We start from the raw sequence: 27,239 nt of genomic DNA on the forward strand, positions 1-27,239 counted from the left end.
GTCCATGCTCCAATTACAAAACAGAAAATCCCAAAGATCCCATGAACTACGTATATATTCCAGAATGCTTTTTTCTTTTGTGTGAGACTTCTATATGTCTTTGATAAAGTCGAGGAAATGGCACCAGACAGGATGAACAGGACACAGAAGAAAACTGAGGATAAACCAATGCATTTAAGTTTGGTGAAAGGATTTCGATAATCCAACTCCACCAAGAAGGGGTGAATATGTTCCACCAAACCCATTTCACTGACTCAAAGTTTTCGTATGCCTTATAGCCTAACGTGTACCACTGCAAAGTCCCGCAACATCAGTGAGAACGCGTTGCTTTGTATCTAGACACCCTAGGTAGTGCGACGGTAACGTTTGCAATCGTGTTTTATACTGAAGATCTATAAACTGCAGACTTTTAAGTGGATTGAATGTTCGCTGCCAAGGCCCACAAGCAACGACTTGTTCTTATTGTCCCCACAAACATTATACATTTAATATCAGTGACAGATAGTAGCTGTATGTAGTGGATCTTACATACGTGTCCATGAGCGCCTAAAGGCTCGTGTCATATCTAATTATTGAACTCGTTTAATAAATTAATTACGATTTGGACACGAATGCAAGATCGTATTTACCACATAACGTTAACAGTTTGAAAACACTTCACATACATTTATTTATTTTCAGATGACTCAATAGAGGCCATAATCAAAGTTTAGCATAATCATAGCATTGGCGTTCCATGCAGTGCATCGTAATTTCAGATTAAAAAAACCCAAAGAGTACGTTGTGTACGTGATACACCAGTCCCCAACTTTGTCAAATAGAGCGACGCCTTCTATTTGATTTTGTGAATAAAAACCGTTTATGTGGAAACTGCCATTTTCTAAAAGTTGTTTGATAAATGTATTAGAATTTCATGTTCTGAATGTAATACTGTACTCCCGCCCCATTCCCATTGAGGAAGAATCTGAAAGTAACTGCAAACTTGATTTTGGATAAATGAAAGCATAAAGGTATAGTTCCTTCAAGTTGTTTAGTTCAGATTCATGCAAAGTACTATTTGAATGTACTGGATATTTATGAAGCAGACCTCCGTACAAACTACCACATAATATAGAACTTAATCTTCAGACCCAAGAAGTTGACAAGAACAAAATTCACTCGAGTTCTTCCGTAGCTTGTCTGTCAGTCCTTCTTTTAACCAGTAGATGTAAATTTTACAAACAACCCTTCTGTAAAATGTACATCTACTGGTTAATAGAAGGGCTGACAGACAAGCTTAATTTAGCACAGTTTCTAATAACCTACCACGTTCGGCGTTGATCAGTTAGTAGTTACTAAAGAAATTGAGCGGATACCGTAAAGTTGACGGACAGATATAAATCAAAGTGACCCGATAAAACAGGTATATTCAGTCCCCCCCCCCCCCCCAAATATTCAGTCGACGACCACCATCAAACCTAACTGTTTCCGATTATTTAAGTTAAAGCAATAAATAATGAAAGAACACTGATTTTATTAATTAATATTTTATTTCTCATGTAAAGGAGACTGTACAAATCACATTTGACACTAAAGATAATTGGCCCCAGTCAAGGTTATAGGAATGATTCATGGAGTACTAAAAATCAAATAAATAAAAAAAATACATACAAAGAAGACGGATATGCTGTTTCCGCAATAATATCCATCCTTTAGGCTGTCACTGCGAATGCTCAAAAATATCAGCATATGTTCTCAAAAGACAATTTCTACGTCGGGAAACTGCACAGCAAATTCAGTAGAAGCGCTTTAAGTTGGTCAGTAAATATTATATTGTGGACATGTCACTATCTGTATTTGTAAATACGAAATAGATACTCTGTGCAGAAATATTTTCATTATTAGTACACTTAAACGAGTAACCTTTCCTTCAGATTAACATATTGTAGAAGTATACTAATAAAAGAACCTGGCTTCCTGAAGAAGGGCCCACAACTTCATTACATCATTGGTACTTCATGTCTCCTTTCTTGAAATGCATATATAATTGTTAATTTGAGGTTTAAATCCTGCTTTGAGCGATATCATGGGGAGATAAATGAAGCTGAGCTTGAGGCAAAACAGTTGATGTCAGCTTATCACTCAATAAGATTGACCAAAGCACTATACAGTCCTCATAGTTCAATTAAACTCGTTAGGTAATATTAGGATCGTTTGTAAGCTTATAATTAGGCAATAGACATTTAGCTGACGCACATCTACGTGTACTCATGTCAAATCATCGTCCGTTATTGAATATCTGTTGTCGTGGATCATGTTAAAACAAATCATTCTTAATACAACACCTTTGTCACAAAAATACAGTAAAGGTGTTGCTTTAAAATATCAACTGTTGCGTCAGTACAATTCTGGCTAAACATCGTGAAATAAGAAAAAAAAGGCACAGGGCATGTGGTCAATGCCATGGGCATTGGTTGTTCATCAAGTCCAACTTGAGAAGAAATTGAAATATTCATTGCTGTGGTACTTGACATAGGGTTGTGTTATAAATACAAAAAAGGTATAGCATCAGTTGACTTATAACATAATTGTATAAAGTTAACGTTACATAATGTAATAAACTCGACAGTTATCAAAATAAAATAGTAATCATGTCCCAGTCAAAATGGCTTTTACTATCTCACATCGGTCTAGGATAATATTAATCCACTCAACACACACATTGGCTGGGGAGCACACATCGGTCTAGGATAATATTAATCCACTCAACACACACATTGGCTGGGGAGCACACATCGGTCTAGGACAATATTAATCCACTCAACACACACATTGGTTGGGGAGCATCAATAACAACATCTTTAGATGTGGTATAACTATTTGGGCAACCAATATTCTTTCCTTCATGAATTATCAAAATTGAACAGTGTTCGAGTAACCGAATTTTATCATGTATTTAAAGAAGACACAAAAAGGCTCCTCTGTTGCAATGAACCGCAATAATTTCATTGACCTCATATCACACATTATCTCATGTTTGGTCAAATATGTGTTGGTTTTAATTTAAAACTGCTTTTATTGGTCTCGGCACCTTTTTAATGAATAAGAGAGTTCGGTGCGCCCCTCAAATAACGCACGAGGCCTCCTCCTATATCTTCTCGTTGAGCGTTCACGTCTTATCCTCTGTCCAATACAATACGTATTTTGAAAGTATTCAATACAGTGTCATTTATAAACTTTATATGAATCAAAATGATTACTTAGTCTCATTCTTTTGACAAGTACAGAGGCAAAAATCTGGATCTTTCTACAGCTCTATTGGTAAACCTGTACTCTAAAATACATATAACGACTTCTCATTAAACGTTTAGTTAGCCAGCACACAATAAGACAGTCTAGGGGGAAAACGGAGGAAATCACGACTAGATACGTCAATTATAATTTTTAGTATCATATTTATCAGATCAATCATTTCGATATTTTCGATACTTATTGCATTACTGATTACTTATTGAACATACTTCACTTTGTCATACTCCAACCATTGTATATTTCAGAAAAGAAGCCATTTGAATGATCAGATATAAGGAATGTCAACAATATGACAGGCAAAATACTGTTAAATAAATGTTATAATAGTGGATAATGGCAAAAAGCAACAGATTTCCTGCATATCAGTTTTATAACACTGGAAAAGGGAAACATAAAAATAATTGATATATGCTCTATATGTTGCTCATATATATATATATTGCTCTAAATGTTCTGTAGCCAAAGTGCACTAGGTCCTGTATCATACATAATTCTAAAAGATGGTCGAAATGTTTACATAATAGCTATCGTTATCAATTCAAGTCCACACGTAGCGTCCTAACGTCACGTGACTGCCGAATGGTCCTTGGTTTTTAATATATTCTTGTGATGCCATCCTCGTCGTCGTCATGTTATAGGGTCGTGATGCCCAACCCCATCTTATCTTAGGCAATACATTATATCTGTGTAAAAGTTCCTTGGTGATCACGTGTTGGTCATGTTGGAGTCTATGATCGCCGGAAGATCATCATGCATGTCCTTTAGAAGCTCCGACATGCTGAAAAGCCATGGCAAGATATATTAAACAAGCTGTACATAGAGATCAGTAAACTTTTGTCAAGGTTGGATTTCTAAATTTAAGATAAAGGTTATTATTGCCTCAGTTATAACCGCGAAGAAGAGTTCGATGGAGATTTTTTTAGTTAGAGTATTCGCCCTTTCCAAATAGAAAATGAAGCAAACAATACGTTTTTATTCAAGCTTGGAGTAACTTCCCCTGTCACGTTATGTATCTTTCTATGTTCAATTGGACTCTCATTTGGATGCTGTGTATTTACATTTTTTGTTTAGCAACATCAGTAAAGTATGAGCTTCAGCATATAGGAGTCTCGAGCTCGATCCCGTTACAGTTGTCCTATTTTCTTGATTATTTTTTCCCAAACAATCAAAATTTCCGAACAACAATTTTGTAAAATGCATGACTACATGTCATCTTTATGGAACAGTTCTTTTAAGTACCGAAACAAATATTTCACAACAGTGAAAGATGCTATTACCTAAAACACTTGTAAATACCCATTACCTTAAATGCAAATTAAAAAAGAAACTAATATTATTGATCATGTAGGAAGCCGAGTGGTAGTGGTGTAAATTACAGGGAACACTCTCATTGGGGTTCCAAAGGGAAAATATATAATATCGTCATTGCTGAAACAGAAACGGTCGAAAGGATTTTGTAGTGAATTATACTTGACGTTAATTATGCTTATTTCTTGATTTTGCTTTTCATTTTTGATTCACTTATGATTTTAAAAAGTTATTTACATTTATTAAGGTACTCATTTAGCGTTCATGTCTTTTTTCGGATTTTGCACCAATACTTAAGTTCTAATGCACAAAGCAAAAGTTAGGTATGTTGTAATCACATTTACTTTATAATGTATATGACCGGCGATGTATGCGAGATGAAATCTCAAGACGACCTACACAAAGTCTGTGATCAATTAAAACTTGCCAGTGGCAAAATTAACACGTCACTAATGTATAACTTTGAAACGGAAATTAACGTTACATAACGTTCTATCGTAACATGTTCAATTAAACGACTGCAAAGTTGGCCACTCTCGACACGAAATATTGGCACCCACTAATTGTGGATAATTGATAAGACATGTACATCCATAACCTCAATGGATTTTATCCACTTTAAGAAACTAAACGTTTGGTGCATTTCGTTATCATTTCGCTGACATATCACATTGTATTTATAGTAAGCATACATCTGACTGCTTATAAAACTACATTCAAAGTAGTTCAGACTGATATTGATAACTTATAAAGTTATGTTATTGTGTGCTTACCTCGTAATCTGTTCACGTGTCTGTTCTACCAGAGACTGATGCTCTGTTAATTCCTTCCCAAAACCATCAACACTAAAACACAAAGTATCTTTATTTTAACAAGAGATTCTACATATTCGACTCTAAATTCAATAGACAGCAAGCATCATGACACGTTTTCATGAAACCGTTCCCATGCCCAAGCAAGGATTCTGTGCTCAAATCAGTTTTCTTGTAGCTTACTGAAATCATGTCAAACTGTTAAAACACATACGTAAACATTAGAAATAGTATTCGGTTTTAAGTCTCCCCTAATTGTTTTCCAAATCATTGACAAAATAAGATTTGTATTGTCTTATAACCAGAAAAGGAAATGAGGTTCGAGCACAAATCCATGTTTAAGCACGAGAACGATTTCATTTATACCGGCCGAGGAATCATTGTTTTTCATATAAAGCTCCACCTTTTTGATATATATTTAAGATATTGTTTATGTTTGTAAATATGTTTATGCAACATGTTTGACATTGTTGTTATCCATGTCTGCCATGTTATTCGTCATTTAATAAAATGACATTTACTGGACATATTTTATTCTTTGTTGTTCTTGATGTATAGTTATCCAAAAAATTAGCTTCAGTCGTGATGGAGATTTGTAGCATGAAGATAGTTGGATATATTAATAAACTACAATTCTAAATATGTAGCTGAAAACGGAACATATGTTTTGAAGATAACACAAACGCATACTCACCCAAACTTCATGTCCTGTGCTAGTGATTTCCTGATCAGTGATGCGGGTTTCTGGGGAGCGGGTAATGTTTCAGGTACTCCCTATAATAAAAAAAAGGGTCTAAAGCTGTATTATACGCAAAGGGAAACATTATGGAATAACCTCCGATCAAATATGACAGTAACATTTACAACAAAGTATGTCAAGATAAATATTTTGATATATTTTTGAGCGATATCACATTTTGTTTTTAACATTTGGTGTAAACTCACCTGTAGAATTTTCACAAGATCCCCAATCGACGACCGCAAATCTTCTAAATTTCCTCCAAGATCTTTGATACTCTTTGAAAATCCTGTGTAATGTCTGCAATTGTAAAAGTAAAACGCGCATATGCTCGTATATTTTTGTTAAATTGTTATCCTGATACACTAATCTTGATTCTGTCTGTAAACACCTTGTACTAAATGCATTCTTGTCCTGTACTTTCCTTTCAACGTTGTTCGAGTCTATATTTCATGTAACAAGTTATTTGACTCTGCTGGTGGACTATCACTCCCTGAGGTTGGCTTAAACTTATTCTGTCAACGTTTACATGAAATACCTGATAAGTATTATTGTTCAGTGCTAGCGAAAGTTCGGATTTTTGTATTCACCTTTTCCTTCCCGCTGTATTCTATATGATTCAGAACACATGGATTTTTTCATATTAATATGTGACCTTTAGTACCATTGTATAGTCCTAAATGGACGAAAATGGCATTTGTGTAGATAACATTTATTTTGTTTGGCTTTCTGCATTTATTAACAAGCTTTAAACCAGATGCGCCTTTTCATAATTTGAATAACTGATATGCGAGAATGTAACATGCCTCCTATCATTTTTTGCTGAAAAACTTCAATCACACCGTTTAAATCATCTGCGGTTTCAAAACAAACCTGTGCCATACGATGAACTTCAGATGTGTTTCTGCTAGGCTTTGCCGACAGTCCTCAAATCCATGAAGAGCTTTCTTGTTGAGATCCTCCATAGCCTTCCTAGAAACAAAAACAAATGTCATAGTGTTAACAAATACAGATAGGAATTAAACACATCTTAGCCCTTTACACTAGTACTATATAATCTCACACATCCTCTCCAGTATCCTCAAAGATCTCATCCGTATTTTATTTCTTCACATGAAGACAAAACTTGGGTTATCACACAGCAATCTTACCTGTCAAAAGCAAACAATTTCTGTTCGTGGTACGACAGTCTGTTCTTACATCTGTAATCCCTGAACTTTTGGAGACGCGCCTTGCTCAGTTCAACTATTCGGTCTGCCTTTCCCTCCCTGACAGAATATGTAATATTTATACAGTTATTATCATTCATGCTATTCTAAAGGTAAACGGGAAAAATGTTTTAGGTTAACGTGCTATTTTCTATTCCAGATTTAATTGATATCAATAATTGTTCTTCATGGTTTATAACAATACAATTGAATATGACTGTCTTCCATGTCATGTAAACTAAGTAATTGTACATATCAATAGAAACACAAGAGATTAAGGAAGATGTATATTAGCTGCTTGATGTAAATATGCGAATTTCAGTTATATATACTAATTCCATATAACGCATGTGATCGCATTTTTTTTTTTATATTTGATGGTGTCTCCTGAAATGATACCCGGGGCTCATCATATGGGGGAACCGTTTTATATGCAATGATCATTTTACACTTCGCAATACTAACCTGGGATTAAATATTTTAAATAATTTACATCAAAACGATTCAAAATAGTTGTAGACACTGTACTAAATGACAAATTAAAGTTGTAGGTTCATCGGAAAGTAATTAACTTATGGGTAGTAGATTCTTTCAATTAAAAAATTGCAGAATATTTACATTGATCGGTAAACATCAAAATGGTACTATGCAAACTGAAACGGCATCCCAACGTAAAATAACATCATGATATTGTGACGGTATTGGTTTTGAAAGTCGCATATTAATTTTGCCAACATTACTGCCATTATAAAAGGAAAGATTAGATGTTATAATGGTTATTATACTGACCAGCGCTGGTTTTGTAGGACAGTGCTGTCGGAGATGTTCCAGGCCTCCTTAGCAGCGTCGTACTCATCACGGACATTCTTCAGCCTCTTACCACACGTCTGAAGCTTGTCTCGGATCTGAGGGAAGACGCACAGGTATTTAACTTATATATTTCCGATTCCAATCAGGATAAACAGGTAATCACCATACTAAACTTACATATTTATTTCTATCACTACACACACGCAGCTAATTTGTTCATTTAAGCTTTCTTACCACTTTGACACCACTCATTGACGTTAACAGTGGATTCAACTGGTATAAATGAGAGCACTGCTTCAACAACGATACACTTTCTATGGAAAGTAAGAATACCAGGTAGCTGTTGCCTCTTCATTTTCCATTTATCCAGCTCAACTGTTTGTCTTAACGACAAGTCAATTGATGATAGTGATGTTTCGCTTGTATGCCGTTCTGTTACTACTCGCTATGATCGATTTAATGCCGTTTTGTTTCTTGTCTACTCCAAAAGCCACAATGGTTTGTTGTCTTCTTGCCTTTGTTCCTCCACTTGACAACATAAGTGTTTTGTTTTGTTGCCGTTTTTTTACCTCCACTCGATCGAAATGGAAATTTACTGACCAATCAAGGGCATTACAGATTCGTTTACATCAGCCGTTTTCATCGATCTTTACTTTTCAACACTGTCAACAGAGACGACTACCTCTAGACAATTTTAGTCATGAATTTCCCTTTCTGGGAAATAATAGTCCTGCTTCCCCAACACACGATGTTAACACGTCACAGTTGATTCGGTAATCAAGGCTTACTCCGATATCATGATTGTTCGTGATATATGTCGACTGCTGACAGGCAAACTTGCATTACCTAGTTTCAAGAGATACAGTTGATGAAAACTAAGGGCAAGTTATGATTTCTTTAGGAAACATGTATTTTTGTGTTTTATAAATGTCGATGTTTTTTTGTTTATTTTGTTATTTGGCGTACCTTGTTCTTTCGTTTTTTCTACCCCGGTTCCCACTGAAGTCGTGTGATTACTTGTATTTGACATTGACTGATTTAGTTGATGCTAACCCTTCCAGATCATCTGGTCTTACTCTCCTTGTACTTTTTCCAGGGTTTCCCATGCTCATATTTTGCTTTATTTTATTTTTGCTACTTTGTTATTCTATAAATATTTTACATTTAGCAGTTGTCTGTTGTCGTCTAGAACAATATTTACATGATTTGTTTAACAGAGGTTCTGTCCACATAGGATCTTAGATGAATATAATGGTACAATGATTTGTATGTCTTTGATAGAGGTTGTTTTTGCCATGACTGTTTAATGATATATGCAGACAGTTTCATGAACGCACGACCCTTGCTAAATTGGACGCTTAGAAATATAATTATATTGTTTAAAATACAGTTTGTGGAATCAAACCTATTTTCAAACAGAAATAAATGATGTCATTAAATCATTAATAATTAATAAATAATTATTTTTGTGTTTTATAAATGTCGATGTTTTTTTGTTTATTTTGTTATTTGGCGTACCTTGTTCTTTCGTTTTTTCTACCCCGGTTCCCACTGAAGTCGTGTGATTACTTGTATTTGACATTGACTGATTTAGTTGATGCTAACCCTTCCAGATCATCTGGTCTTACTCTCCTTGTACTTTTTCCAGGGTTTCCCATGCTCATATTTTGCTTTATTTTATTTTTGCTACTTTGTTATTCTAGCTTGCTTCATGTCTTCTTGACGTGAATTTCTCCCTTTCTTTTCAACAAGCTACCTTTATACATAATACTTCCACAGGGTTACAACAGCATTGAGAAAAGTGTTACAACAATTTATGCGCAGGTAACCTTGAAATATGTTTAAAGTTATTATAGTTTAATAATACTTCATTTCTGATTTCATTTGCTTTATAAACACACATTCCAAGGTTTTGAATTATAGGTTCGTTTTCGAGTTATGCCATGATTTTAGTACACTCATTTTGTATGTTTCTTCTTTGACCAATAATTTATGTTGAAAACAGAACCTCTGACAGGTGTCTGAGGGGTACAGGTCTTTTTGTCAATGGGGTTTTGTTTTGTGGGGTTTACATAGTTGTTTTGGTCCCTTCTTGGCTGCTGTTTTATTTTCCTATTACCTTTGTTCTAGTTCCGAATTCGTCCTTAATAGCTCACTTATGGTACATGTTTTATGTTTATCTTGGTACCTCTTGGCCATATTGATTCTCCTTTCCCATGAATATTTTACATTTAGCAGTTGTCTGTTGTCGTCTAGAACAATATTTACATGATTTGTTTAACAGAGGTTCTGTCCACATAGGATCTTAGATGAATATAATGGTACAATGATTTGTATGTCTTTGATAGAGGTTGTTTTTGCCATGACTGTTTAATGATATATGCAGACAGTTTCATGAACGCACGACCCTTGCTAAATTGGACGCTTAGAAATATAATTATATTGTTTAAAATACAGTTTGTGGAATCAAACCTATTTTCAAACAGAAATAAATGATGTCATTAAATCATTCAGAAACCAATATCAAACTGGCTTTAGTACTCACATTGTCAAAGTTATCATCGATGACTTCACCGTCTTTAGATACACATGCAAAGCCTTGTGCATGCTTTTTCATCTCATCTGTAGTGAAGCAGGACACATCATCAAATCTCTCCCAGATAAAGTCGAAATCCCGTCGGTGCTGGCGAATCTTCTGATCAAACATTGAACTGAAAACAAGAAGGGTAACATATTTACAACATCAGATTATCAAGAAAAATGGACCACATGTCAGCAGCATCAGCACACAGAATCAGGATCATAGGTCACATGTTAGTGGCATGCCATAGTTTACAGTACATAGTAAGGAGCAATATAGTGTTGTGGAGAATGTAAAATATACTGACCCATGCCTAGCGATGGTCCTGGTGAGGAGTTTCTGTGAGAGCACAGCTGAGCGCACCATCTTCCTGGACAGATGAATGACCTCACACATCTTCTTGGCCAGCCTATAGTCATGGTCAGTATTGACCACAGTGGGAAACCCAGCACAGGGCTCTAAAACATAACATAAATCATTTATCTTCGCATTAGTGAGTCTTTAGATTATGAAAAGAATACTGATACTTGGGTGTTTCTTTAAATGAACCAACTTATACCTTCACATAAAGTACATGGTATCACTGTTCTATATAATTAGCCACTACACGAAATAGGTTAACAGCATTCCCACCACTTTGAAAACAAACTATAAACTCTACATGGTAACCTGGTGGTCTTGACCTTCGATCTTAACTATTGAAGCTGTCATGCTTCTCTACAAGCTGACAAGCACTGGATGAGGCATCAATTAGTAAAATATGAAAATATATCTATCGGATGCCTTCATAAGTGAGCATATAAAGAGCGTTGATATTCCATTCAGTACTGCATGTATGAAGAAAGAGATATTTTTAAATATATAAACCAAGTAAGCTAGTGATCTGGACCTTTGATCATCAACTATTAAATAAAATGTACCATGAGACAGATGATAAAGAAGGAATGGCAAACATTTAATATCTCAGGTACATGATGGGGAAAAGTAATGTGTAGACTTACTGTCAATGACTTTATCAAAGCCTTCAATTTTAAACAGCGGTGGTCCATTTCCAGCTGTCTTTGTTGGCATAAGGACAAGTGGGTCTGCTCTGGAGGTATGTGGGTACCGGTAGATAGGGGTATCCTGCATTAGTGTTCCCACAATATCTCCATTCTCACACAGCGTGACCTGTTCATCTACAGCCAGGCCTGTGATCCGTTTTATATCCTCTGACAGGTTTTTGTACCTAAATCACATAGAGACATCAGGTAACTATGCGATGAATCATAGCATCACAAAAATTGTATATCAGCTTACTTACTAACAAAAAGTGAGGTTACTACATACAGAACATCAAAGTCAGGTAATACACACAGAACATCAGTAAGGGGATAAAACGGATATCAACATTTATGACAGTTATGATGGTATGAAACCAGGTTGCTTACAAACATATCCCATGATGCACTGAAGCACTTCTTGGAGAAAGTCTCAAAAATAAAATAAGAATAAAAATAAATATACAACATTTGATATAGCGCCCCATCTAGCTAACATAAGCCACTCTAAAGCGCTTTACAGTACATAGATATACAATTTAATACAATAAGCATATACATGAATCAATAAAATAATTGAGGAATTCGCAGGAGCTGCCTTATCAGGCACTAACTACTAGTCGTATGCCACCTTGCTAAAATCTCCCTATGTGTGTATGCCTGCGTGTGTGCTGGAGATGTAATGTGTCCTGTTTGTAGTGGGACCGTGTTTCCAACGGCATCATTTATAGTGCCACCTCACTTGAATGCTACAGCACAGATACTGCAACATCCATCCCAGACCAATCTATACTCCACCTCGGTTGTTGGAGTTGTGTGGGCAGGAGAAAAACACTTTCTCTGAATATCCATGCGTGCGATGACTGCGTGGAAGGTCGGAGTGTTAACCACTTGACCAATCCGCCCAAAGAAGAGCTTATTATGATCATAAAAATTTAGAATATTTTCAAACCTTGTTTTGTTTTAGAAAAAACAATATTCAAACCTGGTTTTGATTTAAAAAAAAAACAAACCCTTATATTTCTGTATTGTTTTGTATGGATCATGATCAGGTTTCTTTTTTGTTTCAATCATCATCAGGAAAAAGTCAATCAGAAACCATACAGATTTTATGTCACAGTTGGAATTTGACATCTTAACATGCATGGTCCCTGATTACTTTTTAAGCATTATTTTCAACATTCACGAGGTCATGCATAATAACACTGGCTTTCTGGACATATTCTACGTCATTGTAGTCTATCAATACTCATTAATGAGGCCACCTTGCAGAAAAAAAGCTAAATGATCTAAAAGGCTATACAACAGGCAAATTATTCAATGTCTGCCTACAGAAAGTAACAACCTGTATCATGCAATTTAGAAAATAACACTGGAAAGCTAGCAAGTTTGTCAAAATGCAAAAAACTTTCCTTTTGGTGAAAATATTATTACATGGTTACCTAGAGTCCCTGTCCAGAAAAAGTCGGTAGTGCTGACCGTTGAGGGAGGAGAAAATATGCAGCTGGTGGACGCTTGGGTCAATGAGTGTGTCTGCTGCATCAAAGAAATCGTCAAATCCCCAGGAGGTATCTTTAGCACTGTCGAACATGCGGACGAGAATGTCCCTGGTACGGTCCCTCAGGGGCCTTCAACAACGAACATATATTTGTAGAATCAGAACGGCCTCTTGATAATGTAATTATAACAAAAGTATTATTGGTTATTCATCTACTCCCTTCCTTTCAAAAAATAATTTCCTGAATATTACATTATTAATTTGTGACAGAATCTGTATTATGATTACCATTAGTGATTTTCTATTTTGTAAATCTGTAATGATTTAAACTGAATGCGCTGATTTGCTGAAAAAATCCAATTTTTTACAAAAATATAATACGATATCTGTTAAAGCTGCAGTTAAGAATATTTTCTTAAATAAATATTAAAAGCATGTTACTCATTTACATATCACATGATTAAATCCAGGACATTCATTGGCTGTTTACACATAGATGATATATGGTATAGTCATTGAGCTGTATTGACAACATTTTAAATGACATCATTAAAAACGAACTCCTCTCCTTGTTGGAAGCTAATTTTGTCCTGAGGTTGAGAGCCTGTTTTAATTAGTTAAATATTTTTGAAACCAATTAAATTTGTGTGATATACTGAAGACATCAATATATTCTCTTCTTTGGCAACAGTGCTTGTATAGTATTATTCATAGGAGTAAGTACTGCTATCTGCTTAACCCTTTCACCCCTAGGTAATTTTAGTAGACTCTACCATACATTTATCTGTATGAGTCCATTGTGGTCCATAGTGGTGCAAGGGTTAAACTACTAGGTCGCTTTCTTTTACCATGTTCCAAACAGCTAGACTGATTCAACAAGAGTAGTTTATGAACTAGGGCCAGACCTAATGATCTAATGGCGCTTTTACAGTCGGCCTTGGCAAAGACTTTCATGGTTTGCACTAACACTTACATGTCTGTTAGGCTTCATCCCTGAAATGTTCCATTTGAAAATAAACAGAACAGTTTGTGGGCATAACGAATCAACCCATATAATCCATTGAGTAATAATATACGGTAGCAGTTTCCTCAGAAAAAGGTATTGATGTATGACAAGGCAGATAACTGAGACTGTCTACATACATACACTGAGTGACCTATGAGTGCATACCTGGACAGCTTGCAGGTATTTGGAAGCTCCCTGCTCTGCTCTATGAATGCATAACTGGAGAGCTTGCAGGTATTTTCTGGAAGCTCCCTGCTCTGCTCTATGAATGCATACCTGGAGAGCTTGCAGGTATTTGGAAGCTCCCTACTCTGCTCTATGAATGCATACCTGGAGAGCTTGCAGGCATTTTTTGGAAGTTCCCTGCTCTACTCTTTAGGTGCATACCTGGAGAGCTTGCAGGTATTTGGAAGCTCCCTGCTCTACTCTATGAATGCATACCTGGAGAGCTTGCAGGTATTTGGAAGCTCCCTGCTCTATAATTTGGATAAATATCTGGAGAGCTTGCAGTTGTTTGGAAGCTCCCTGCTTCACTCTATGGGTGAATACCTTGAAAGCTTGCAGGTATTTGGGAGCCTGGCTCTACTCTAGATCTACGAATACATACCTGGAGAGCTTGCAAGTGTTTGGAAGATCCCTGCTCCACACTATAGGGCCCCCACTAACCAGTTGCTCGCCTGATATCACACCTTTTGCTTTGTTCGAGAGAATCTCATACCTAAAACAAATCAGCATAACGACTGCCTCACATTAAAAATACCCAGTAGAAAAAGAACACTGACATTGTATATTTCAAGGTGTTTTTCCAGCTTGATACATTTTTCATTGAAATATTTATATTAATTTTTACAAGTTTATTCAGCTGCATGCTCATGTACATGTAGTACAGTGACTGTTTTCGTAACATTATCCTTTGCCCAAGGTAAATATCACACTTACTTATCTAAATTAGTCTTAAGTGAAATTTTCACCTGGGGCCCAGGTGTTGTAAGGTAAATGAACTATTACCTCGAACACCAGCATGCAGTGCAATGTCGTCTCTGGTACTCTATACCATTACCTTGAACTGATAAAGAAGTCCAGAATTGGAGTTGATTGATCAATAAACTTTTAAATATTTCTTTGTCCTCTTTCCTTCAGGTTATGAGAGTTAAAAGGTATTCATACCTGTTTTTCTTCGCAGTGTGACTGGTTAGTTTAGGTACTCAGATATATATTTATATAATAATACCAGTGTGCGTAAACTCGTTAACATGTTCAGTAATGAAGTAATACCTGTGTGTTGTAGTTTAAACATATTTTACATGTATTACCATAATCTAGCTGTGATGGGATCAGGTGAAAGTTTTAAAAATGTATAGAAGCCTTTTCTATAACTGGGTGTAGAAACGTGTCATAGTATTCAGTATTATAGTAATTTAATCAGATATATCATAGTGATACCAGTGTGTGTTATATACTGACATAGATAATCTAATTATTTTCATTGGCTAATATTTGGACAGTATACTTGGTATTGCAATAACATCAACACATGGGACGTAGTTAGTATAGTAAGAGCTGAAATGCAGGAAACAACAGTATGTGTATCGTTGTTCACACATCTTAGTATGAAGTCTGTAAGGTGGGAATTATTACACTGTATGTGAGTCTTTTTGTCTCCCTAAAACATCCTGTCTTAAAAAAAAATGTGTACTCAGCATTTGGTTTGATTTCTTACATTGGTAAACACAATTATATATACATATGTATGTACCCTAAAAGTTGAGACCATATGACTTATCATTTTTTTAAACTTATTTGCATTTATCCTAGATCACTATTTTTGCCTAAAATAGAAACGACACTTTTTTTGTATTTGCGTCTTAAAAAAGGGATTTTAGACAATTTTCTACAAAGTTTTTGTGCTCATGAGTAAAACAAAACCAAGACAAGTAATATGAACTTGTGTTACCTGTACAAGTACTATTTAATAAAAGTTCTACAGAAAAACCTGTATAACTAATAATAAAATTTTGTGAACGGGCCAGTAAAATCTACCATTATAGAGAGTAGCTTACTGTACACTAGAAGGGGTCACTATTTACAAACAAGTATTTTCTGTTCTAAAAATTCTGTACTAATAATATCTGTTTCTAACTTCATAAGAAAACCAATCAGAGGGATGTGCCCACTTACGTTTTGGCCTTGTCAAAGCGACCACCGTATGCATGGAATGGTACCTGTCCTGTGGCAGCGTGATATAAAGTCACTCCGAGGCTCCACATGTCTGCTGAGATGTCAAAACCCTGACAGTTACGGTTGTCTATAAACGCTGCCTTGTATATGTCAGGATGCTGTAATTAATTCAACATCATCCATTGAAGAACAGGAGTACCGCAAGGAGGAACAAAATACACCCGTCGAATGCCATATAGTGTTATATACTTTCTTACATTGAAAAAAGATCTGCTTCATTCTAAGAGTGGTTAGCTGACATGCTATAAAAAATGTAGAAGAAAATCTCCGGACAAAATATCAAATCCTGAAATGCACAAAGGGCAGTAAATTTTGCAAAAATAGTTGAATCAAAATTCTTTTTAAGGGAGACACAACTTCATATCATGATTATAATGTATACCAAGTTTCAAAGAGATCCGTTGAAAAATGTAGGAGGAGATTGCCGGACAATAATCAAATACTGAAATAAACAAAGGGCAATAACTTTTGCAAAAAATGTTGAATCCAAATTCTGTTCAAGGAAACACAACAACATATCATGATTAATTAGCCTACTAAGTTTCAAAGAAATCCGTCAAAAAATGTAGGAGGAGATCTCCGGACAAAAAATCAAATACTGAAATGAACAAAGGGCAATAACTTTTGGAAAAATTGTTGAATCAAAATTCTTTTAAGGGAGACACAACTTCATATCATGATTATAATGTATACCAAGTTTCAAGGAGATTGTTCGAAAAATGTAGGAGCAGAATGCCGGACAAACAAAAGTTTATGCCGAACGGACGGACGGACAGACAACCCCATACCATAATACTTCTGTCAAATTTGACAGGCGTATTAAAAGTAACTGTAATCTGATGAAAACATAGATTCATATTAATGGAAATAAAACTATTAAATACTGTCTCCTGGGAAACGTTCTCCCAGTCAAATATTCACACTTTGTCGATAAAGTCCATGCTTGTCTGGTGTAAATTTTGCCCTTCACATATAATTTCTGTATAATTTTATGTTGCTGTACTGAAAATTCTCCATCATGATAAATTTGCCCTCATTGGGGAGGACAAATTAGACGAAAGTTAAACTGTGGTGAAAATTTCCCAGTATACAGAATATTTCTCATACAGCAGTATACAGCAAAATGAGAATACTGTCGATACAATCAATATAGCCGATTCACTCACTCTAATAGTTGGAAAATGAAATTGTGTAGAAGGTAAAACTTTTACAAATTCCCAATTAAGATGTTCCAGATATTACACAGAAAAATAACCAAGCAAGGATAAAAAAAATCATCAAAAAAGTTCTTTTAATGAGTATTTAAGCTAAAGGGAGTTAACTCTTCTGTATGTGATGAGAAGCGTTCTATTTATTATTGACTTCTCTTGATTCTAGTACAACTAGAGCAGCAGCATCTAGTGCATTATAAAGACTTTTTTTATTATCTAATACATCTCAACATATATCATCAAAGACAGTGGAAACATGACGCACCAAGTACTAGGATAGATTTATTATAATTCTGTCGACATGTACACCTACCAAATACTCTTCTGTGCCGACCAGGGACATGAAACAGTCTTTGTCTCCCAGAGGTTTAGCTGTACCAAAGTCGGACAGCTTGTACACATTGCTGGAAAATATCAGAACAGACAATCAGAAACCATAAACATGTGTAACAGGATGAAAAACAAACATCAATTAGACATCAATTAGACTGGGATTAAAACATCCAAAATCTAGAGCATAAATTTGCATGAAATTTGTCACATATTGTGTACATGTAAATATTAGTGTATCATAATCTGATGAAACGGAATATAAACTAATTAGACCCACAACACTGAAATAATATAAACAATATAAATGTAACGGAATCTTCCTTCAGTATATACCAGATCAGGATGACATTTCATAATTATGATCTTCAGGCGAGGTCTGTCCATAATTTACTGACCTGGTATGAGAAATATTCAGTGAGGCTGAGGGCTGAGGTAAATAATGCTCAGACATAAGCCCATTAATGGTAGATCTCAATTGAAGTCCAAAATCATTTAATCATGACATTTTACCTTTCACGTAGCTCATCCTTTACCTCACATCTGAATCACTTTAAATGCTGGGAATAAGGATTGCATTGACCATTACATAATGTAACAGTTATTTCTATTCTGAACGAGAGGCTTAATGGGCCTGCATCGCTCACCTGGTATTAATCGAACACTTGTAACCTTAAAAATTATCTAAAATAAAGCTACAGGCAAAATATCAGTATTTATGACTATTTACATTGACACATGTGATCTTGAATATAAGTCAAGGTCATTCACTTGAACAAACTTGGAAGCCTTTCATCCTAGCATGCTACTGGCCAGATATCATCATCGTGGCCCTGTCGGTTATTCAGGCCAGGTGAGTTAAAAATGGGATCTGTAGGATATTTACAGATTTGGTTACTTGAAATACCATAACCTATTTTTTTAGTAAATATCTGTAACACTTTTCTATTCTTAGGATGAGGTCTGTAACTGCTTGATTTGCAGACTCATCACATAATGTCACTCCTCAAATCAGAATTGGGAATTAGCAACAAGGAGGATCCTCTATCAATACCATTTAGATCAGAATGATATCCTTCATTATTCTAGATCAGACTTATACATACTTAAGCACAGAAAAATTTTAAGTCTTTTAAATAACCTAATGACAAATTAAAAAATTCAGTTTAAGTGTTAAATTAATGGTTTGCATCAGCTATGCTATGTGTGAAAATAAAACTTTCTTTAAACTATTGCATTGCAAAAAACACTCCTTCTAGATTTAAATCAAGCTCCTTCAGTAACACTTAATACCAGAAGAGCACTAGCTCCAACTGTGGTGTTATAAAAATAAGTATCAGCATCGTTACCTACCTGCCGTCATCATCTGTAAAGATAAGGACATTCCCAGGTTTGATGTCTCGATGAGAAAAACCTTGGTTCCTCAAATGTTTTGTACCATTTACTGAAATACAAACATATTTTCATCTCAAAATAACAATTTAATGAATAGGGAACTTTTTTAATTCAAATTAACTCCAGTGTTTAGATTATATAACTGCTTACCACCCATCCTCCTAAAATGTAAACACTCTGTCAATAACATTTACCTAAATGCTCGAAGACCCTGAGAAACTCTTCCTCATCCATACCGAAGCCATTTTCTGGTTCCTTGAGGAGATCCAGTAAACTACCTTTCTCACAGAGTTCCATGACCAGCACATTCCTCTTCGTCAAGCTCTGGAGCACACAGAATAAAACACAACGATTAGGGACAGATCTATTGATTACTCCAACAAAGGTACATCAAGGGGAGACAACAATATATGATGTGGTTTTTATAGTTTGGTTTTCAATTAAACCATTCTATCACGAGAAAAAGAAAAAAAATCCCCCAATTTCTACAACCAACATATAATAAAGGAAGCAATGTTTTTTGTAGCTGTCTATGGTTAACCAGCATACTTGCCAACATTTTTTTTATTTTTAAGGGGGAAATTATGCTTGCTCAGAATTATAAGCATAAACATAATGCGTGTATGAACACTTTTGAATGGCATCTTTTGAGCTGTTCTTTCAGATGCAATCAACATATCTTAGGAAATAGGAATAGTTTAGCAAATTCACTGGTTGAAAATGTTAATGTTAGGGTCCAAAATTGGGAGTCTACCTCCAAAATAGGGAGAGTTAGCAAGTATGCAACCTGAAAGAATCAACAATAATTCATTCATTCTATACACATGATACATATATACTGTACACACGAGACATACTATACACATAACATACTAATTATATGATCGTATCAGATATTTTCCTTTTTTCCCAAGGCAGATACCTATGATTGGTATTAAGTGGAAAAAAATTAACAATCTGAAATGCGTAAAAAAAAAAAACAGTAGGAAATTTTGTTTGAAACCAAAATTAGAAACGTATACATGGGCACACTGTCAAAAATAACTTGTGTCTCTATCACAGCTGGACTCTGACTGTCTGGGTGTGGTAACTTACATCTTTTTCACAGTGGGAGAATCGGACAATGTTTGGGTGTTGAAGTTTTACCAGAGCCTCTACCTCCCTCTGTATATGTGAAGTAAACTTGATCTCAAACATCTTCAGGGCTACCACTTCGCCTGTTGTCTGTAGGGATAATACAAAGATAAAATCATAGCTATTTCAAACATGTTAATGTTTATCACTATTTAGAACATTTCATGATAACCTAATCAGCCTCATCCGATGATGTGACTATAATACAGGTCTTTTGAAACGTCAACATAACATAATTATACTACCAAGTAGTGTTGGGAATCGGAATCGGAATTCATAATCGATTATCGGAAGACTTTTAATGAACGATTATCGATTATAATCGGAACATCCAAATTCTGGTAAATTTATTTGAAATATGTGTAATTATGATGGTATATACCACTTCGAATTGGGATTTGCAACATGATTTTGCCATGTAAAATCAAAGGCTGACTTGGTATATCCATTTGACAGTCTTTTATGCTTTTACACCTTTAGCTTTGACCTACTACTAGAATTTGACCAAGAGTAAATCTGACAGATATCATCAGAAAACAGCATGCAACATTTAAACCGATTATAAAAATTCTTAGACCTGAAACATGATACCAAATAAAAACCAATAGAAAACAGAATCTTTCCTGTATCAGTTATAAATGAAATAAAGAGGAGCATCTCCTAATCCTGCTACCTGACAAATGATACATGTATTTATTAGATACCAATAATTTAAGTATCTCCCGAAAGTATCACCTAGAGATACATGTATTTGAGTTTAAGTTAGTAGTGTTAGTGTCTGAATAAAATTTCACAGTAATTTAGTATTCTATATATCCTTTAAATTTAGTATTCTATATATCCCTTAAATTTAGTATTTTATATATCCCTTAAATTTAGTATTCTATATATAACCCTTAAATTAGTATTCTATATATCCCTTAAATTTAGTATTCTATATATCCCTTAAATTTAGTATTCTATATATCCCTTAAATTTAGTATTCTATATATAACCCTTAAATTTAGTAGTCAACATATCTTTAGTAGTCTATATATCCCTTAAATTTAGTATTCTATATATCCCTTAAATTTAGTAGTCTATATATCCCTTAAATTTAGTAGTCTACACATCCCTTAAACTTTTTGGCAAGTCGACTCAACAATTAATACTGGTACCTTCAATTTCTATTAATGAAGAGATTTCTTATAAACAATAGATCTTGATATCTCATACAATCCTAATCTACAAATTAATTAGATATCTTTAATTCATTGAAAGATATCTTGATTTCATTTCTGTTATACTTCTGTGACCCCTCTGTGGGTTAATGTGCCATATGATTTTTTTGTTTTGTTTTGGGTTTAACGTCCTCCTACATGTAACAGCCAGGGTCATATGAGGTTGGGTGTCTACGGAGACAACGCCTGAGGCAGGAGGTGAGATAGAAAAGAAAGAAGACAGAAAAGATAGGAAGTGTCATAGGATATATATTTATAGATAATTAGTCCTAGTCTCCAGGACCCCTGCACAGCCTGGGATGACTTGAGATATTGAACAGGATGTAGATTAAGTACTTGGAACCAACTTAATATTAATTATTACAATTACAAAACCTCAGGTGATACTAAATAAGATACATTTGGGTATTTCTTAATGCAGTGAAGATACTGAAACATTATATGTTAGTTTAATTCACACTATTCACTTACATTTCCTTTCAAACCTGTAGTAACTATAAAAGTGTGTATACTGAATTGACTAATCAAAATATTATAATATATGTGTATCACAAGAGTCAGGAATTCTGTCATTTCTGTCGCGAATTAAGAATAACAGCAACCCAAAAAAACTATATTATACTACGTATTTTTTAAGCATTTTAGAGTTTTTGTATTCCTGTGATTATTAATTTATGACAGAATTTCTAACTCTTATGTTATGACTGTATAAACATATACATATAAACAGTTATAAATAAAGAAACAAAAATAATTTAAACGATTCATTGTTTAACATTTCTTGTCCTGGTTATCACCGAAACTGGTATTATTACATCATTTGGTAATAGGACTTCTAAAATATATTTTGTTGAAAATAACTGTAACGCGAAATTGATTCAGACACCAGAAAAAATATCAAAACGAAAGTAGGGTTAGCCTGTAAACCTAGATACCTTGTTGATCCCTTTATATACATCGCCCGTGGCACCCCTCCCGAGCAGGTCCTGGGTACAGTACACATGACTGTCCGTCTCCTTCATCCCCTCCACTCCGTACAGACGGTCCATTATCTTATATATCTTATGGTTTCATATAAGCCCTCGTTGTTGACACCTCCATTGATGTGGTGCGACAACTACGTATTAATGGTAAAAGGGAAGTAACTCTTAAACTGGGAAAACCACTGAGGTTCCCGGTGGGAGGTATAAAATTGCAATAGCATGCTATATTTGATGTACGTTCTTGCCTGAACAGTTTGTTTCAGTTTATTTAATGTTTTATTTTTGTAAATATCTATGAACATCAGATTGTTGTGATGAGATTGTTGTCATTAATTTAAGATCCCTCAGGTTATTGTGTAAGACAGGTACATAATATATTCCAGTAGATAACGTCATATCCTCAATTTTAACTATTTATAGACTTAGATGTAGGAATCTCCAAACTGGAAATGCCTTTTACTATTTATATTTCGCCAACAGTATTTCATTTCGGAACTTGCTTAGGCTGGAGAAAAAAAAAGAATAGTTGGGTCTCCAGGCCAAGTTTAAACATGACTGGTCTTAGTAGAGACGTACATGTATGTATCTAGGTAGAGAAGACTTTGTAAGTTCGTGATTTTATTCCCGTTGACGTCACCTTGTCATGGGATTTCTTGTCATCGTACATATTGTCCAATCTACCTAAATCCAGGCCTATGTTGCCCGCTCAGGTTTTTTTCTTTCAAATCATTAAAAACGACCGCAACACTCAAGACAAATTGTATGCCCGGTGCCATATTGGTCACATGAAGCACTGTTATAATATTGTTTCATTACTTTAAAGAAAATATCTGCCTAATGTTATTTTCTTTGTTTTATATAAAACAAATTTGATTTCATTTTTCAAACATGCCAGACACCGATTCGGACCCTGTGACATAATTTAAATAGCAGTTGTTGTCTTGACTTTTGAGCCACAAAAAAAAGCAAATATTAATTAAAATGTTTAAAAGGGTATGGCGAAAGAAACACAACTTATAGATTGGTTAACGTGATAATTATATAAATACAGGTTGTTAAAAGAATATTAATTGTTTGGTTCTAATGTGTATTCTTAAGGCACAGAATAGAGATAAACGGATATATTTAACAAGGTAGATAAACGGATATATATAACAAGGTAGATAACCGGATATATATAACAAGGTAGATAAACGGATATTTATAACAAGGTAGATAAACAGATATATATAACAAGGTAGATAAACGGATATAAATAACATGGTAGATAAACGGATATATAACAAGGTAGATAAACGGATATTTATAACAAGGTAGATAAGCAGATATATATAACAAGGTAGATAAACGGATATAAATAACATGGTAGATAAACGGATATATAACAAGGTAGATAAACGGATATAAATAACAAGGTAGATAAACGGATATATATATAACAAGGTAGATAAACGGATATAAATAACAAGGGAGATAAACGGATATATAACAAGGTAGATAAACGGATATATATATAACAAGGTAGATAAACGGATATAAATAACAAGGTAGATAAACGGATAAATAACAAGGTAGATAAACAGATATATATAACTAGGTAGATAAACGGATATATATAACAAGGGAGATAAACGGATATATATAACAAGGTAGATACACGGATATATAACAAGGTAGATAAACAGATATATATAACTAGGTAGATAAACGGATATATATAACAATGTAGATAACCGGATATATATAACAAGGCAGATAAACGGATATTTATAACAAGGTAGATAAACAGATATATATAACAAGGTAGAGAAACGGATATATATAACAAGGTAGATAACCGGATATATAACAAGGTAGATAAACAGCTATTTATAACAAGGTAGATAAACAGATATATATAACAAGGTAGATACACGGATATATAACAAGGTAGATAAACAGATATATATAACTAGGTAGATAAACGGATATATATAACTAGGTAGATAAACGGATATATATAACAAGGTAGATAAGCGGATATATAACAAGGAAGATAAACGGATATATATAACAAGGTAGATAAGCGGATATATAACAAGGAAGATAAACGGATATATATAACAAGGAAGATACACGGATATATAACAAGGTAGATAAACGGATATTTATAACAAGGTAGATAAGCAGATATATATAACAAGGTAGATAAACGGATATATATATAACAAGGTAGATAAACGGATATAAGTAACAAGGTAGATAAACGGATATATATAACAAGGTAGATAAGCGGATATATATAACAAGGTAGATAAACGGATATATACCAAGGTAGATAAACGGATATATATAACAAGGAAGATAAACGGATATATATAACAAGGTAGATAAGCGGATATATAACAAGGAAGATAAACGGATATATATAACAAGGAAGATACACGGATATATAACAAGGTAGATAAACACATATATATAACTAGGTAGATAAACGGATATATATAACAAGGTAGATAAGCGGATATATATAACAAGGTAGATAAACGGATATATAACAAGGTAGAATAACGGATATATATAACAAGGTAGATAACCGGATATATATAACAAGGAAGATAAACGGATATATAACAAGGAAGAATAACGGATATATATAACAAGGTAGATAACCGGATATATAACAAGGTAGATAAACGGATATATATATAACAAGGTAGATAAACGGATATATACCAAGGTAGATAAACGGATATATATAACAAGGAAGATAAACGGATATATATAACAAGGAAGATAAACGGATATATATAACAAGGTAGATACACGGATATATATAACAAGGTAGATAAACGGACATATATAACTAGGTAGATAAACGGATATATATAACAAGGTAGATAAACTGATATATAACAAGGTAGATAAACGGATATATATAACAAGGTAGATAAGCGGATATATATAACAAGGTAGATAAACGGATATATAACAAGGTCACTGTGAACTACTTATCAACTGTGTGACTAGTTTTTTAGTCGTCTTTTTATTATGGGCAGCTTTAGTGTTACACAAAACAACGAAACTATGAAGAAAGCTTTAAAAATTCAGTTTTGATTTTGTTAAAAAGATGCCATTTGTAATTTTGGTCACCCACTTTACCCCACTCATATCTCGGAATGTGGCCAAGCTGACCTTAAATTCATGTCATATCATGACGGCATAACGCCAAAGGTATGTACATGTTTATGTACAAAGACTAAAACTTATCGGTGATAGCCAACAGAAGGACCAATTGGCATCCCAGCTTTCTCAGACTTTCCTTTTACTGTTATTAACATACGCTCTTACTATTTTAGGCTATTAAATATCATCATTTTGTCAGAATCTTTTGAGGCTGTTTTTGTAACTGTTGATAGGGATTTAACAACTGTCAGGCTAACTTTTGGTACGTTACTGATCATTCACGTGTGCTAGCTGACATGCTTGGTTCGGTTAGATTTGTCAGCTTAGAGAGTGGGTACGTCTCTATAAAACGATAAAGGTCCCGGGACACATTCTTCCATCGCACGAGAAAAGATACATACGATATGTGGGACTTGTACAAATCTAGGGGTCGTGTATTATTGTAATTAAACTACGATCCGTAGAGCACAGGGACCTGCTAATTTGTTACAGCTATATTTGGACCTAAACTAAGGTGTTCATTTGGGATGTCAGTTTTACCAAAAGTCGATCTAAAACAAGTAAAATTACTCTGAACACCTTAGTTAAGGTCCAAATATAGCTGTAACATATTCCCAGGTCCTGTGCCCTAAAGCACACAAACCCCACATATACTAGAATGTAAAATTACGCGTGTCTGTCCCTTGTGTCTCTAATAACATGAGATATTTTATTCGATTATTTTTCTCTATGACTATATATATCTATTGGTTTATTTTGCATATTTAGATTTTTATTTTTCTTATTTACATTATATCTTTCTTCAGAAATTTATACGCTTTTTCCAGTAGGTTTTTCTCCTCTTTTCAAAATCGACAAATTTATGTCTTCATATTGTTAAAACAACGACATGGGATCAATAATTGCATAGTCATAAAATAAACTATTACGTGACATAAGGACTGACCTTAGCTACTCTAACTGAAAAATACCAGTTAGAGTGGGCTTATTTTCGGACAGGGACTTAGTGATGGTAAAAACTATAAAAAATAAAAAATAAAAACACCGCTTAACCTGCAATGCAATGATATCAATGAAGCACTGTTGATTCATTGTGCGTAGCTCTATTTCCCAATAAATATTTAAGAGTTAAGTTGAATATATTTTTCATGTTATGGAGCTATAACACAAACAACGGAGTGTACTCTAAATAAACCGCGAAGCGGTTTATGATGAGAGTACACTCCGTTTTTTGAGTTATAGCTCCATAACATGAAAAATATATTCAAGT

General features: G+C 34.4%; 1 protein-coding gene across 1 annotated transcript; it reads right to left on the reverse strand.

Moving 5' to 3' along the window:
• Window positions 1-1,507: 1,507 nt before the first annotated feature.
• Window positions 1,508-22,954, reverse strand: LOC110454999 (inhibitor of nuclear factor kappa-B kinase subunit epsilon-like). Its single transcript, XM_021504867.1, has 18 exons — window positions 22,757-22,954; window positions 20,563-20,691; window positions 19,662-19,791; window positions 19,426-19,516; window positions 18,056-18,146; window positions 16,472-16,629; window positions 14,901-15,011; window positions 13,232-13,417; window positions 11,751-11,977; window positions 11,057-11,207; window positions 10,714-10,879; window positions 8,148-8,263; window positions 7,302-7,418; window positions 7,024-7,122; window positions 6,357-6,450; window positions 6,106-6,185; window positions 5,373-5,444; window positions 1,508-4,069 (listed from the first exon to the last, which is right to left on the reverse strand). Exons 1-18 carry the CDS (start codon window positions 22,868-22,870, stop codon window positions 3,997-3,999), a joined length of 2,205 nt encoding a protein of 734 aa, XP_021360542.1. The 5' UTR covers window positions 22,871-22,954; the 3' UTR covers window positions 1,508-3,996.
• Between the last annotated feature and the right edge of the window lie 4,285 nt (window positions 22,955-27,239).

This window comes from Mizuhopecten yessoensis, unplaced genomic scaffold (genome assembly GCF_002113885.1).
Source record: "Mizuhopecten yessoensis strain PY_sf001 unplaced genomic scaffold, ASM211388v2 scaffold917, whole genome shotgun sequence".
Taxonomy (NCBI): Eukaryota; Metazoa; Mollusca; class Bivalvia; order Pectinida; family Pectinidae; genus Mizuhopecten; species Mizuhopecten yessoensis.

Bases quoted from the DNA above. Each gene is read 5' to 3' on its own strand.
- LOC110454999 (XM_021504867.1), bottom strand. From the start codon at position 22,870: ATGGACCGTCTGTACGGAGTGGAGGGGATGAAGGAGACGGACAGTCAT. The intron at 7,419-8,147 runs GTCAGTATAATA...ATATTCTGTCAG, and splicing joins GTCCTACAAAACCAGCGCTG to GGAGGGAAAGGCAGACCGAA. The intron at 7,123-7,301 runs GTAAGATTGCTG...TTTTGTTTCTAG, and splicing joins AAATTGTTTGCTTTTGACAG to GAAGGCTATGGAGGATCTCA.